Consider the following 16379-nt stretch of genomic DNA (forward strand, 5'->3'; position numbering starts at 1 on the left):
CACAGAAATATTGCCTTCCTTTGTTGGCCTATACTCAGGGGCTGGGTTATTTATTTATTTATTTATTTATTTATTTATTTATTTATTTATTTCTAAACCTTAAAAACTGCCTTTCCATAATTCATAAGAACTTAAGAAGACCCTGCAATTTCATGCCAATGGCACACATAGTCTAGGACCTGACCAACCAACCAAACCAATGGAAAGTGTTAAAAATATATAAGTGAATACACCTGAACTGGTCCTGAGATATTTCTCCAAGCCAATTGGGCACTATTTGAATAGCAAAGTACACTATAAGGGCCAAACTACACATTATGCTAAATACATAGCATGCCGTTCTGTCTTCCCTTCTATGGGTCCCAGTTCTGCTGGTATCCCTCCCCTCCCCAGATGCAGTCTAGACAAACCACATAGTTACAAGGCTTAGGGAAAAAAGTGCCAAAATTGAAGACACAGCTGCAGGCTACATACTGGGCCTTAAAGGCATGATTTGGGTGTGGGGAGGCTGATTCTTTCATGTATTTCTGATGTTGTAGAGCAGTTAGCTCAACAGAACCAACTTAATTGGGGAACTTTCCATTCTAAAGAAAAGGGTATTTTCTATCTCTTGTCTTTGGGACAATGATAGCAGTCAGGCATACACATGTTTCAGAATGTGGTGGCCCAGTTCAGAAATGGCAGAGGGGACTGTACCATTTCAGGTGCTCAGGGAGTTCAACCCTCCTCGGAGCAGCCATATCTCTACCTGTCCCATACCGAATATCACATATGATGTCAGATGTGGGGAAAGTGGCCACAGCATGAGAAAAATGGCATCTTGGATCAAATGGAGGTGCCTGGTAGGCCAAGTTTGACCCATAAACTGGAGGCTCCCTATTCCTCATTTAAATGTTTTAAATAGCATGTATCAAGCTCCCAAAGCTGCAGAATTAATGCTTGTGAAACCAATAGCTATTGCTGTTGGGCCGCATTTCTGGAAGACAGTAGTATGATAGGGCAGAAGGATATGAATAGTCAGAAGGAAAGTTCTTGCATTTCTTATTCCATATGATGATACCTTCAGTTAGAATTCGCTTCCTAGTTCTATCCTCTAAACCAAGGCATCTGAAAAAAAAAATATCAATAGGCTGTACAGGCCAATTGATAGAGTGTTGTATAGGCAAAACTTTCAGATAAAATATTTCTCTGTCAAAATTCCATCTGACTTTTAGATTATTATTATTTTTTGTCTTCCAGCTGTTTTAAAGTGTAAAAAAGACAAAGCCTATGAAGAAGGCCAGCTTTGCCCTAAATGCACCTTCCCTAAGCAATTCCAGAAACAAGACATTCAAAATGTGAAAAATGTTTCCTGCACAAAGCCTATCATACAGTCTCCACTGAAACAGAGCATTGGCCTCGAGGAGGTGGAGGAGGTAGAGGAAGATGATGTCTCTGAGCTTCCCATGGAAGAATTTCAGCTGTCTCCATGGAACATTACTCTGAACCTGACAGATGAGCATGGCAACATAGTGAATCTGAAGTGTGAAATCAAGAAGCCAACAAACACCACCCAAATTCAGTGGAGCCAGAACTCGCCTCAAGAAATTGAAATCAATGCAACCATTTCCTTGGATCTGGAATGCCCCATGAACCGAGAAAACTATGAAAAATTGTGGAAGCTTATTGCTTATTATAGTGAAGTGCCTGTCAAGTTAGAAAGGGAGTATGTGCTCAGCCATGAACCCAAATTAAGCTATCATTACAAGCAAGGTTCTGATTATGATGCTCTTTACTACACAGGTGTCAAAGGGAGAATCCTTGCTGAGCCTTCCTGGGTGATGCAGCCACTGATACATATCCAACTGAACAGGCGCCAGAGCACAGGGAATAAAGTAGTGCTCTCTTTTTCTACCCAAATTTCTCAAACACTTCAGATTCAAGAAAACAGACAGCAGAGAAGCAGCTGGGTTATGATAGAGCAAGACCAGCACACAAAGGCAGCTCAGAGTGTAGTGGAAGGTTCGGATGCTCAGCTAAGTTGCAATGTGAAAGCATCAGAAAGTCCCTCCATCGTGTGGATGCTTCCAGATGGAACTAAACTAAAAGCTCCATTCAGAATGGAAGACAGCAGGTTTTCTGTCCTCAGCAGCGGTCAGTTAGTCATCAAATCCGTGGCCTATGCTGATTCTGGTGTGTACCACTGTGTTGCTCAAGTGAGGAGTGATGCAGACACAATGGCCTACAGACTTCTGGTACAACCCGCAGTCATCCAGCCAGCTGACTCTGAGACGATGAAAATTGAAAAAAATGTGGGGGATTCCATACTTCTGCCCTGCAGTGCAGTGGCTGTACCAGAAGCGCACATAAGCTGGGTACTCCCAAGCAGCCATGTCCTTCATGATTTATCAAACTCATCCAACCAGTACCTGTTAGACAATGGCACCCTCTTAATTCCACGCAGCCATGTCAGTGACAGTGGGTACTACAGGTGTGTGGCTATAAACCAGCAAGGATCAGATCAATTTGCTGTTAAAGTCACAGTAAATAAAATGGTCTCTGACAGATCCTCAAAAAGGGTGAAACTAAAAAAACGCCTTGGTTCAAGAACCTCTGTAAAAGCAAAGGGGCGGGTCATAGAAGATGATGAGGGATCAGGTGCTGAAGAAGCTGATGATACTCAGAGCAAAAAATTCCACCTGAAGGACCGTGAAGTGCCCCTTAAAGAAAAGAATGACAATGTTCCTCAGGTTCAGGTTAAGAAGAACAAGAAAGGAAGGCACAAAATGAAATTATGGAAAGGCATGGACAGGACTGAAGAGATCAATGTTGCAGAGGGCCGTAGGGTATTTGAATCCCGAAGGAGAATAAATATGGCCAACAAACAAATTAATCCGCAGCACTGGGCCAACATTTTGGCAAAAGTCCGTGGGAAAAATTTCCCTAGAACAACAATGGTACCAGGCACTTCCTTCAGGACTACAACAGAGACGCCGTCCATGCACCAAACCACCAACGCTCCTCCCATTATCAGCCCTCCACCAAACACTGCTGTGGAAGTCAATGGAGAGGAGTCTTCTGCAGATTCATTGCAGCTGGGTGAGGGAGAAATGTTCTCAGTCACAATTCTTCCCACTGACAACGCTCAGAATAATAACCAAGACCACACACCGTCTACACCAATGAGTACTGAGTCTTCCATAGCAAGTGGATTATCAAACAGGGGAGAAACACCTACTGGAGGAGATGCTCTGATTTCTCCAACTGTACAGACACAGGTGTGGGATCATAGTGATTTGAGGAAAGATGATCCATCAGGGGCACGAAAAGGCATAGATAGCTTCACCCAAGACCCTTCAAATGAAGAAGTAACAAGCAGCTTGCCTTATCCATTATCATCTGTGGAACTATCACCTAAAGCACCTGTCCCTGCAAAAACTGAAGGTTCAGGAACAAATTTACAGCAGAAAAGTATGAATAAGCTACATCATGCTGTAAAACATCCCACACATTCTCAAACTGAAAATTATATTAATTCAATAGCCTCTACTACTATTTTTGCTTCTGTAGCTACAGAGAGTGGTAGTATAGAGCACCAGCAAGGAAGAATTTCTTCTGACCTTTTCAGGGGTTCTGAAGGTATAATACTTGAAAAAACAGATGCTCAAAACCCCAAAGCCACTTTTATTGTAGAAAGTACCACTGCTCCACTTAACAAGAAAACCCAAACAATGACTGCTGCTGCCAGTAACAAATTGACCACAGTTACCATGATTACAAGCAAAACAACTACCTCTAACTCACAGGTCATCCATCATCCCAGAAGACGACCATATGGGAGAAGGAGATTAAGACCAAATAGGTTCAGAAGACCAAAACTTATCCCTCCTACTGTCTTCACCATAGAAGAGACACCTTTTATTAGAAAAATATCTAAATCGGAAGCTGCTACCCAAAGTTTGCAGGGTTCCATTTTTAAAGGTCATCATAAATCTGATGCTGAAACACAACATGGAAATGAATATAAGCCTCCTGAAGTAAGTTCTCCACTAGCTACAAGTACTGCTGCCTTAAGGAAGTCTACTGGGGCCCAAGACACAGAAGAAGCTTCATTTCTTCATCTTTCTACTTTGCCACCTAAAATACCTGTAACTCTTTCCAATGCTGCCAAGGACTGGAAAAGTCACATGGTGACAACACCAACACCGGATTCTCTAACTACAGCCCCTGGTAGACAACCACATTTGTCTCACAGCTCAGGACATATGCTTACAACATCTGCAGGCAATGAATTCATCAAAGTCTTGGAAGGTGTTTCAGCAAATAACCAAGTTAGAAACACTCATACAACAAGCATTTCAGTATCTATAGAAAGTATCACTAGACCAGTGTCACTTTCTGAGCTTAGTTTCTCAAAGATCCCAGAATTCAAAGAAGAAGCTTTTCTTACTGGCTCATCAGCTTCAAGGAATGAAGTTGACTTAAGGGTAGCTCAGTCAAGACCTTCCCAGGTACAGCGTTTAAGTACTGCTGATGGCATGGGGGAACGCTTTAAGGATCCTCCAACTGTAGATGAACAGGAGAAATTTTCAGACTATCTAAAGATAAGTACAGTGGCAACATCTCCTCATCAAAGAGAAATACTGACTTCATCTCACCATGGTACATTGGGTGATCACATTTTCACACCTGCAAAAACTAAACAAGTGATCAGTCTTTGGCATAATAAAACACTTATACCACCATCTTCAAGGCACACAAAGGAAAGTATTACTCAGTTACATGATCAGACCAATGCATATAGAACTGAAAAAAACTATCCCCCAGTATTACCCATTCCATCTGCACCATTAGCCACTACTCTTCCTCCATCAAAGCCTAGCACTCTTAATTTGTCTACAAAAGAAAATTACACATCTGGTCAAGTAGCAGTTCCAGACATCAAAAGATTCAGTCTCAGCCCACGACAGAATGAACTTTCCACTTCCCATTCAAACTACAACAGAATAACTTCACAACAAAAGCAACCGAAAGAACCATATGGTGGTAGGAGATACAATACACTGAATCCAAATATTCCTAACCAGCCAATTGGAATTATACCCATTTTTAATCAGGCACCTGCTTTTGCACCTCCAAAACAGATCCCTGCTAGAGGGACCATGAGACCTCCATATCTCATTGCACCAGGTCTGTATCACCATTTTGTAACTCACCAGGCCCCCCTTCACTATACCAATAAGCCAGAAATAACAGCTTACGCAGCACATACCACACAGGACAAAAGAACCTCTTCTCCTCATACAGAGACCTTTCCCACCACAACTGTTGCTCCTTTATACAGACCTAAGTTGCAGACCCCCAGCAGATTTGGCAACCAGGGAGAAAACCGACTCAACAGTCACTCCAGAGTTTTTGCCAATAACTACCTTCCTGACACCAGAGACAAGCCTGGAAGAACAACAAATCAAGCTGTACCCTACCTCCCCAATTCCAGAATACCATTCCTGTTGAACAGAACTAGGGTATTCCAACAATTGGGAGTAAACGCAAAACCTATAGTGCCTAATCCGCTTTACCCAATTAGCAAAACCGAGAAGAAATTTGTCTCTCCAACGAGGGTGATCACACAAAGCACTCCTCTAAGGGCTGCAGCTACCCCAGTGCCTCCTGTGCCCCTTGATACTACACTGCCATCTGAGAGTACTACTCCTAGTATTAAGCCACAAGGGACTTCCACATTGCAGTCCTCCAGAAACATCCACTACAATAATCCTAATGTGCTATTTGTGCCTAAAATTGGAGGAGTGAAGGCACTTAATTCCAGTATAATCCAGCCTTCAACACATTTCAAGATACAAGGAGAGAGGCCTAAGATTATAACAAAAGGATCTAACAGTCTATCCATCCTTGCTGAATCAGATGCTGTTATCCCATGTGATGCCACAGGAGAACCCAAGCCTCTCCTTTCTTGGACAAAAGTATCCACCGGTAAGATATTTAAACTAGTTAGATTTACTCAGAATGCTTTTCTTTCTTAAAAAAACAACAACCGTGATGTTTTTCTTCTTCCCCTGCCCTTAGAAAAGGCACGTTTATAGAATTTTCTTTAAATATTATTTAACTTTTTGAGGCTGCTACTTTCCCCCCCAAAAAATGTGTTTAGGGCTACTCTCATTTTCCTACTCATATTGAAATACTGCCCCTCATTGAGGCCAAACTTAGATTCACAAAATGTTTAGGGGTCTTTGTATCCCTGTGTTCCCCCCAGAAAAAAGCACTGCTGCTACTACCCTTTCTCTTGGAATGATGCTAGAACCAGAGAATTGTGGAGGATGCAAAATGGTGACCAGGCTGCACAGTAGTTACTGCTGCCACCACTTGTTATAGAAACAAAAAGAAATAAGTAAGGAACATAAAAGTTGCCCTACTCCCACCCCTAATGGTGAGTCCTGCCCCTGAGAAATTGGTGAATAATTTATCTTCCCCTCTGGAGAAATTCAGTCCCCCCCCCCACACACCCAGTTTCTCTGCCCTTAAATAGAGCAGATAATTTTTAGAGGCCATTTTCCCACAGCTTGTATTAAAGCATTCAATTTTGATCCAGTCACAATAAGGCAGAGGCCACCAACCATTTTTAATTTTGAGAGCTGGGGGTGCCACTCACAATATGATTGTCATGAGGGTGTGGCAGAACACAAAATGAGCAAAGGTACATGGTGAAAAGTACAACCGTGGGGAAAAAGACGTATCCTATTGAATATCAGCCTAGAAGATTAGACGGAAACAGGAAAAGTGCATTAATGGGCAGAGGGGAATTAGTTATTCAGGATCCCAGGGATTCCAAACAACTCACTTATTCACTGCAGCTTTGATGTCAGTCATTGGCTAAAAAACATTGACAGGAAGAAGAAGCCAGGCTTGCTCATCTCAGAGAAATCACATAGAAGAGTACCTGCATATTTTGCTTCTTACCTTTCTTTGTAGGAGGGCTAGAGACTTACTTTTTAAATGCAAATTCAGAGTTTGGGGCTGCTGCCCACAGGTGCCAGGTTGGCAACCTCTTCAGTAAAGCATTCTCTATATCTCCCCCCCCCCCAATGAACAGTATGCTTTATGTACAATAAACATACATTTTCATTCCCTTTAGGAACCTATTTGGAGGGTACAGTGTCCATTTGCCCATTAATTTAGGTGTGCGCTGATTCGGTTTTTTTACCTAATAATAGGGTTTGATGGTACCTGTTTTGGCACAACTGTTGCACCCATCCAGTTATACCCTCTGTGTGTCTGGCTGCCCATTCTCATCTGCACTGTGATGAATGTCTGTTGGTAGTGCCAGAAAATTCTTATGATGCAAATAAGGACATAAAACTGCATCTGGGACCATTGGGTGTTCTGACATGACTGACTAGATTGGATCTTCGTACCTCTGCTTCTTATAAGGTCCTACCAGAGTACTATTGTGCAGCAAAAAAAGAATAAAGTGATGTGTCTTGGCCTTTTCTAATTTATTTAAATTAGAAATTTATTTATTTAAATTTTATCAAATATACAAGATATAATACTAATGCATAATAAAATAATAATAATCTTGAATATTGTAGTTTACTACAGTTTCTATGTTCCTTTTCAGAAAAAAAGGTTTCCCCAAAAATGCTTTTCTTCTTTTTCCTTCCTGCTTTTCCTTTCAGGAGCTGTCATGACAGCCAATACAAGGATACAACGATTTGAAGTCTTGAAAAATGGTACATTCCTCATTCGCAATGTTCAGCTTCAGGACCGTGGACAGTATTTGTGCACTGCTCAGAACCTGCATGGTGCTGATAAAATGATCGTCTCGATGACCGTCTTAGCTCAGCAGCCCAAAATGCTGGGTTCCCGCTTCAGAGATGTGACTGTTTATTTTGGAGAAAAAGTGATCATGGAGTGCCAAGCCAATGGTATTCCAAGTCCCCATATTTCTTGGATTTTTCCCGACAGGAAAATATTACAAACTGTGAGCACTGCAGAGGGAAGAGTGATGCTGTATGAAAACAGAACCTTGTCCCTCAAGGACACTAACTTCTCAGATCGTGGAGTATATAAGTGTATAGCCAGCAACGCTGCAGGAACCGACAGTCTTGCCGTGAGGCTTCACATCGCTGCCTTGCCACCTATTATCCAGCAGGAGAAACAGGAAAACATTACCCTCAGCGTGGGGCAGAACATTAACATTCACTGTAGTGCCAAAGCAGCTCCTCTGCCTGGCATCCGCTGGGTGCTTTTTGATGGAACCCAGATCGGCACTTCCCAGTTTGTACGCGGCAATCTGTTTGTTTTTCCAAATGGAACTCTTTACATACGTAATGTCTCTCCCAAAGACAGTGGGAGCTACGAATGCATTGCAGCCAACATGGTTGGGGCTGCCAGGAGAACCGTATGGTTGCATGTCAGAAAGCAGTCCACAAATGCCAAGATTACTGGGAGCTCTCCTCAGAGAACAGATGTGACCTATGGCAGTACCCTGAGACTGGACTGCAGTGCCTCTGGGGACCCCTGGCCACGGATACTCTGGAGGCTGCCTTCAAAAAGGATGGTGGATTCTCTACAAAGGTAAAAAAATTAAAATGACCATAGATATATGTATCTAATTGTTGTCTTTGATTAGTTTAAATATAACAACTCTTCAAATTAGCACTATAGCTATAGTCATTTCAATGTTACTTCCTTTAGGCTGCAATCCTATACACATTTACATGGGAATAGCTCTCTCTGGGCTACTTCTGAGTAGAGTGCAGTTTAGCACATATTTATATTGCACATGGTTTCAGAATGTAAACCACCAGCAATAGTGTTATACCTTTCACAGCATTTCAATTCTCTTGCATGCATAGAACTTTAAAATAGTAGAGTTGCATGGGACCCTGAGCGTCATCTAGTTCAATCCTCTGCAATGCAGGAATCTCACCTAAAGCATCCATGACAGTTGGCACTGTAATGACATGTTGGACTTAAGTGCTTGATCATACACCATGGCCACTCAGAAACAAATTGCACCGAGTTCAATAACACTTCCTATGAAGGATGTATAGGATTCCAACCTAAGACCATTTGTTTAGAATACCTGTTTTATAAAGAATCCTAAAGTGGCGCTGTGGTCTAAACCACAGAGCCTAGGGCTTGTCGATTGGAAGGTCGGCAGTTCGAATCCCCGCGAACCGTTGTTCGGTCCCAGCTGCTGCCCACCTAGCAGTTCGAAAGCACGTCAAAGTGCAAGTAGATAAATAGGTATTGCTCCAGCGGGGAGGTAAATGGCATTTCCGTGCACTGCTCTGGTTCGCCAGAAGTGGCTTAGTCATGCTGGCCACATGACACAGAAGCTCCCTCAGCCTATTGAGCGGGATGAGCGCGCAACCCCAGAGTTGTCCGTGACTGGATCTAGGTCAGGGGTACCTTTACCTTTAAGGTTCCTTGCAGTCTTATCAGAGTTTTCTCAATGGGAAAGTATCCTTGAAAGACAGGTAGCCCACCACTGTCAATTTTCCCTTGCTTCGCAAAGTGGTAGGGTGTTTGGTGTGTTCTCAGGTACACTCTTGTTTATGCATATCAGCAGTGAAATTCAAAGTGCCACACTATGGAGCCAGATTATGCTTTTGAATGTCTTGCAGTGCACAGCATGCAGGATTCTGCAGTGAGCAGAATATCCTGCAGTGAGCATGCAGGATTCTGCACTGTGGAAAAGGTACCTTAAAGGCAGAAATTTTCATTCAGACCAGTATAGGTCACAAAGAAATTCCTCTGGATATGGATGGGTTAAATTAAGGTAGAATGCCTTGAAATAGTTCTAATGAAGAGAGTAGAGAAGCTAAAATTGGCCTGCATAGCTATCCACTTTATTTGTCCAACTTTTCTCCATCTAAAAAAAATATAGGCTGTAGTGTATCCAGAGTGAAGCATTCTTTAGTGCATTGGCTTGAGGAGAGATAATTGTGTGGTGAACTCCTCACTTAAACCAGCAGGGCTTAAATGTATTTCATTTTGACTGGATTGTGTCCATGTTTGCTAGAACAGCAATATGAGATTTGATTTCACTGTTCATGCTTGTATACATCCAGTGAAATTCAGCGTTGATATTTATATTAAACATAAATACAATTATTTATATTTTCCAAGAGGTTCAGGTATGGAGAAATGCTTGGGCTTGATTTACCGTATTTTTTGACTATAAGACTCACCTTTTCCCTCCTAAAAAGTAAGGGGAAATTTGTGTGTGTGTTATGGAGCGAATGCAGGCTGCATAGCTATCACAGAAGCCAGAACAGCAAGAGGGATTGCTGCTTTCACTGCGCAGCGATCCCTCTTGCTGTTCTGGCTTCTGAGAGTCAGGATATTCTTTTTCTTGTTTTCCTCCTCCAAAATCTAGGTGCGTCTTGTGGTCTGGTGCATCTTATAGAGCGAAAAATACGGGTATATTTATACCAATGCTACTTCACATTGGTTTGCGATTGCAATGTTGTTTTAAAATACATAGTTGTGTGTGCATATTTTTCGCACTGACCCTGCCTTACAAAAAGTTATGTAAAAATTGTTAGCCTTAAGAGAAGGGCATTAAGCATTTATGACTGTAAGGTAATTTGTTCAGGAATGTGAGTTTTATAAAGGATGCTTATTCACCCATCATATAAAATGCATTAATTATACCTGAGGTCATGGAACTATAGTAGGATGTGTATGGCAAACTTTAACATTCAAAAGTGTAGAACTCTTGAGGCTCCTGGTTTTTTAGATGGATTCTATAGGACTTTTCTATAAACGTACTGTGGAATTAGATATTACAGAAGACATGGGATCATCCCCCTATTTCTCCCCCATTCCCTGTAACATGTAAGGAAGTCACAATAGGTCATCATACTGCGAATTCCCCCAACTTGTGCTCTACATCATGGACTGCCACTCTCACTAGTGAGAGTGAAGAATGTCACAGTGTGATTGTATCACACCATGCACCGAATCTTATTAGTCTTTCCTAACAGTAGATAACAAGGTACAGGGGTCTCATTTTTTATTTTGTTTTTTGCAGCAGCAGCCATAGACCTTCCATAACATCTTCTTCCACTTTTAGGCTCCTTGGTAGCAGGAATGAAAAAGATCCCTTAGTTTAAGATAGTTTTGAGAGTGGTTTGCATCTGATTGGCAGTGCTGGTTTTAACATTTGAAGTGGAGCATGCATGGGATTTAGATACACCACACAAGTTTTCCTTTGAAGTCTGCCTGAAGCTCCTTTGTTCGGTGAATGCAGACAGTAATCGCCGAAGTAACTCAAAGAGAAAAGTTTGCAATTCTTCCATCTCTCTGATCTGAGAATAACGGGAGGAACTCCCTAATTGGTCATTGCTAGAAAGACTAGGTATTCCTGCAGAGCAGCATCCCAGGCAAACATCTTATTTATGGTATCACTGGATGTTTATAACCATTTAAAATAGATTGATCATACATTTTGCTGTTGCAGAGAGGATAAATGCCCTTATGCATTAAGTAGTTAGGCTTTATAAACTTTTTAGATTGCTCCATGTAAATATTTTGTATCATGTTAGTGAGACCCAAACAACCATTATCTTCTGCTTCCAGAGGCCCCATGGTAACTTTTTGGGAATTGGCAGCACAATCCTATTCATGTCTACTCAGCAGTAAGCCCCATTAAGTTCTGTGTGGTTGACTTCCAGGTAAATGTGCATAGGACTGCATTCTGAAGGTGGGCACTCGTATGTACAATATAATAGGTAATATATCTATATAAAAGCTATATAATAGCTAATAACTTCTCTGGCCTGTTTCATACCAAAGCAATGTGGCTCTCTATGGAATAAGTGTATGTATATCTTGCCATATGGAGTATATTGTCAATATCCTGTTCACTTTATAAACATATGTATCCATGCATATAAGCTTACATGGGATTTATCTGTGGTGTGTATATATACAGGAGATTCCCCCACCTCCTTTGTATTTCCATGTCTAAATGCAGCATAGAATACTGTAAATAAAATCTGGATCTTCAGAAGAAGCATAATGATGTAAAAACATCCTTCCACTAGAAGAAAGTCAGTTGCAGGGTGGAATTGTTTGATTGCAAATGAAGATAATTGTTCTTGTTTGTTTTCTGGCTCAAAATATGATGGTTTATGAACATAAACTTAAAACACATGTTTTGTTTTCTTTCTTTTTTCTAAATCAGTTTGGACAGCAGAATCAAGGTATTTGGCAACGGAACTTTGGTTGTTCATTCCATCACTGAAAGGGATGCAGGGGACTATCTGTGTGTGGCCCGCAACAAGATTGGAGATGATTACGTGGTTCTTAAAGTGAATGTAATGATGAAACCTGCCAAAATCGAACACAAGAATGAGAATAATCGCAAGGTGATGTATGGAGGGGACCTGAAAGTTGACTGTGTAGCTACAGGTCTGCCTAACCCTGAGATCTCCTGGGGCCTTCCAGATGGCAGCATGATCAATACCCTCATGCTAGCAGATGACAGTGGGAGCCGAACAAAGAGATATGTCGTATTCAACAATGGGACACTGTACTTCAATGACGTAGGGCTGAGAGAAGAGGGGGACTACACCTGCTATGCCGAAAACCAGATTGGTAAAGATGAGATGAAAGTGCGGGTCAAAGTAGTGGCCGAACCTGCTACAATTAGGAATAAAACCTACTTGGTTCTCAACATCCCATATGGAGATGTGGTATCTGTAGGATGTGAAGCAAAAGGAGAGCCCACACCTAAAGTGATGTGGTTGTCTCCAAGCAACAGACCTATCCCACTTTTGTCAGATAAATATCAGGTGTACAGGGATGGGACGCTTCTCATACAGAAGGCCCAAAGATCTGACAGTGGCAACTACACATGTGTAGCCCGGAATACCGCTGGGGAAGACCGGAAAGTTGTCTGGATCCGTGTCAATGTTCAACCTCCAAAAATAAATGGGCACCCAAGTGCCATCACCTCGGTGAGAGAAACGGCCCTGAGAGACAGCCGGAAGCTCATTGACTGTAAAGCTGAAGGCATCCCAACTCCACGGGTCATGTGGGCTTTCCCGGAAGGAGTGATCCTGCCTGCTCCCTATTATGGGAACAGAATTACTGTGCACCGCAATGGCACACTAGACATCCGAGGAGTGAGACAGACAGACTCAGTGCAGTTGGTGTGCATTGGCAGGAATGAAGGAGGAGAGGGCAGGCTGATTGTGCAGCTGCAGGTCATGGACCACATAGAAAAGCCAGCCTTTCGGGATCCAGTCACTGAAAGGATCACTGCGGCAGCAGGACACAGTATCAATCTGAACTGCTCAGTGTATGGGACTCCTCAACCTAGCACAGCCTGGATCCTTCCAAATGGCACCGAGCTGCAGAAGAGCAGCCATTTGCACCGATTCTACCACAAGAAGGATGGAATATTACACATCAGTGCCTTGTCTGCAGCAGATGCTGGGACTTACCGCTGCACAGCCAGGAACCCAGGTGGTTATGCAGAAAGGGTGGTCTTCCTCAAAGTGGGGTTGAAACCAGAAATCAGCAATCAGTATAACAACTTAGTGAGCATCATCAATGGGGAGACCCTGCAGCTTCACTGCATCACCCAGCCCAGCCAGCAAGCTCGCATAACCTGGACTCTACCCAATGGGATGGTGTTAGATGGTCCCCAGGCTGTTGGGCGATTTTCCCTGTTAGAGAATGGCTCTCTCACAGTGCGTGAAGCATCCGTGTTTGACAGAGGTACTTACCTGTGCAAGGTCACGACCGAGTATGGCTCTTCCCTTATGAATGTCCCAGTGATTGTGATAGCCTACCCACCCCGGATCACAAGCGAACCGGCTCCCATCATTTACGCAAGGCCAGGCAATACAGTGAAGCTGAACTGCATGGCCATTGGGATCCCTAAAGCAGAAATAACGTGGGATCTCCCAGACAAATCACATCTGACAACGGGAGCTCAATCCCGTCTGTATGGAAACAAATTCCTTCACCCTCAGGGCTCATTAATCATCCAGCAGGCTACACAAAAGGATGCAGGCTTCTATAAATGCACTGCTAAAAATATACTAGGCAGTGATTCAAAAGCAACCTACATACACATATTCTAAAGTTTTTAAAAAATGCCTTTGAATACACAAAAATATCTAAAGTCCCTGCCAAGTGAGCACAGCTAGGAAAATACAGTTGCTAAATGAAAACAGTTGTACTGAGAGAAGAACAGGGTTGTGCCAGAAATGGTGGATCACAGCTTTACCCTTCATGAAATTCCAAAATACTATTCAGACAGGTAGCAGATCTGAGAAGCCGTCTACACGCTCTCTGTGATGTAAGAGGGCTTCTTGCCACCTGTCTTGAAATCTGCGACTAGACCTTGGGGGCTGCAGATTTAATAGCCCACAATCTTTCATCTCAATGTGGTGAACTTTAAGCATTTTACAGTTTTTCATTTGATTTAGAGGAGTGTGCTTTAATCCTGCCATATACCTATCTAGGGTATATAGTGCAATTCAGCCAAAGTTAAGTACTTTCAGGACTCATTGATTTCAGTGGAAGAGTTAACCACTGTGATCAGTGGAACCTAATAAGTGGTTGGATTGTGTAGCACAACCTTAAGGTCAGGAATGGGGAACCCCACTGTTGGACTCAACATTGCTCATTGGCCCCAGCCAACACAGTCGGAAATGATGAGAGGTGTAACTCAAGAACATCTAGGGGGCCACAGAGCAGGTGGGCAACCTGTAACCCTCCACATGTTGATGGAGTGTAACTCCCATCATCCCTGACCACTGAATCCCCCTGTCAAGTTCTTCTCTCCTGGATAACTTCTCAGAACACTCACCCTATTGTGAGTTTCCTACTGGTATTGGGGATGAGGAGAATACTTGATCCAGGAATGCTATTCACAGAAGCAGTCTTGTAGGGCATGTAACAAGTAATTCTGTCCTAAGTATAGCATTAGCTTGACAAATTAATATTTTCAAACCTTGTGCTATCTAAAAACTCCAGTGGCAGGAATGGGAAACCTCTGGCCCGTCAATCGTTGGACTCCAACTCCCATCAGCCCTGGGCAGCATGGCCAATAGTCAGGTTAATGGGAGTTGTAGTCCAGCAACACCTAAAGGGCCACATGTTCCCTTTCCATGCCCCATGGCTTTATTTTGAGGGAGAAAATAGGAACATAAATGTGCATCTTTTGCAAGAAAGCTCAAACTGAGAGAAACATGTTGCTAATTCTCCTTACCCCAATCAATTTTGGTTCTGCCTATGATATAAAGTACTATGACCAGTGATAGTGCAAATCTGTTCCTTTATGCAACATGCACCTTAAAGCGTACCAAAGTAGTATTAAATATAACAAAAGAGCTGATGCAAGAGAAGTTATTTCATTATTATCTTTGTTGGACACAAAATTATTTCCATAATCCCCTGCAATACTTTTGACATAGCCAAGCCTTTATAGAATATGATTACTAACTTACTCTCTAACCATTCTTCTATCAGCTCTCTGGGATCAACTCTTCAGTTAGCAACAACCCCGATTTTTTTCCATCACAGCACAGCAATAATTACTGTAACAATGCAAATGCCTCACAGCAAGGGAATCCCTAGCTGACTTCAGTCCTTCTGTATTTTGTATGGTGTTTGTTTCGGACTATGAGACTGGAAGAATACAGTGACCTGTGTCTCAGTGTATAAATTATTGGTCTTTACAAGACTCTGATACTTCTACTGTGTTTTATATAAATATTAAGATCAGTATACTGTATGTTTTATAATAAAAAAATATTTTCCACAAAGCTTTGTCACAGTGGGTTTTCCTGGTAATAAAACCGCTCCATGGACCATGTCAAACAGAGTGTGGTTAAAGAGTAGACAATTCCAAAACACTTAAAAAGAAAGTGTTTTCTTTAAGGACTCAGCCCAGGGCCAGCCCAAGGTAACGCTCTGCTGCTTGACATGAAGGAAAAGATGGCACTTCTCCAGTCCATGTACTAAGCCTGACAGCACTGGCAGTTGAGTCGTCCTTCAATACTGGCAACAAAATAGCATCCAGTGAACCTGAGGGGACAGTTTAATGGGTGTATGACAACCCTGTGGCAGAAAGAGAGATGGGGGAGAAATTTGATTCAGTTTGCCTTTAAAGGCAAACTTAGTTCATTTGTACTAGCAGTGCAAGAAAAGAAATAGTCGTCTTTTCTGATAATCTGATCCTGAATATTGCAATGCAGCTCTCCAGCCCCAAAGCACATCTGCTGGGGCAAAATGTGCATCAAAATACATCTATTCGTGACAGCATCATACAAAAATGCATTGTATTAGGAGGGAAGTGCTTTACAAAAATGTGTATTTCGGGCAAAATTGCATACAAAAAGTGCATATTG

At 42.3% G+C, this 16379-nt stretch overlaps 1 protein-coding gene across 4 annotated transcripts in view; it reads left to right on the top strand.

Annotated features, from left to right (window-relative positions):
• MXRA5 (matrix remodeling associated 5) overlaps positions 1-15794 on the top strand; it is a 32234-nt gene extending 16440 nt beyond the window's left edge. For all 4 annotated transcript variants that reach the window (XM_053387279.1, XM_053387281.1, XM_053387280.1 and 1 more), the window contains 3 exons: positions 1240-5970; positions 7674-8574; positions 12197-15794. In XM_053387279.1, the coding sequence (XP_053243254.1) occupies positions 1240-5970; positions 7674-8574; positions 12197-14105 (7541 nt within the window). In that variant the 3' untranslated portion in view covers positions 14106-15794. The remainder of the gene's footprint in view (positions 1-1239; positions 5971-7673; positions 8575-12196) is intronic.
• The last annotated feature ends 585 nt before the right edge of the window (positions 15795-16379 follow it).

The sequence above is a fragment of the Podarcis raffonei genome, chromosome 4 (genome assembly GCF_027172205.1).
Source record: "Podarcis raffonei isolate rPodRaf1 chromosome 4, rPodRaf1.pri, whole genome shotgun sequence".
Taxonomy (NCBI): Eukaryota; Metazoa; Chordata; class Lepidosauria; order Squamata; family Lacertidae; genus Podarcis; species Podarcis raffonei.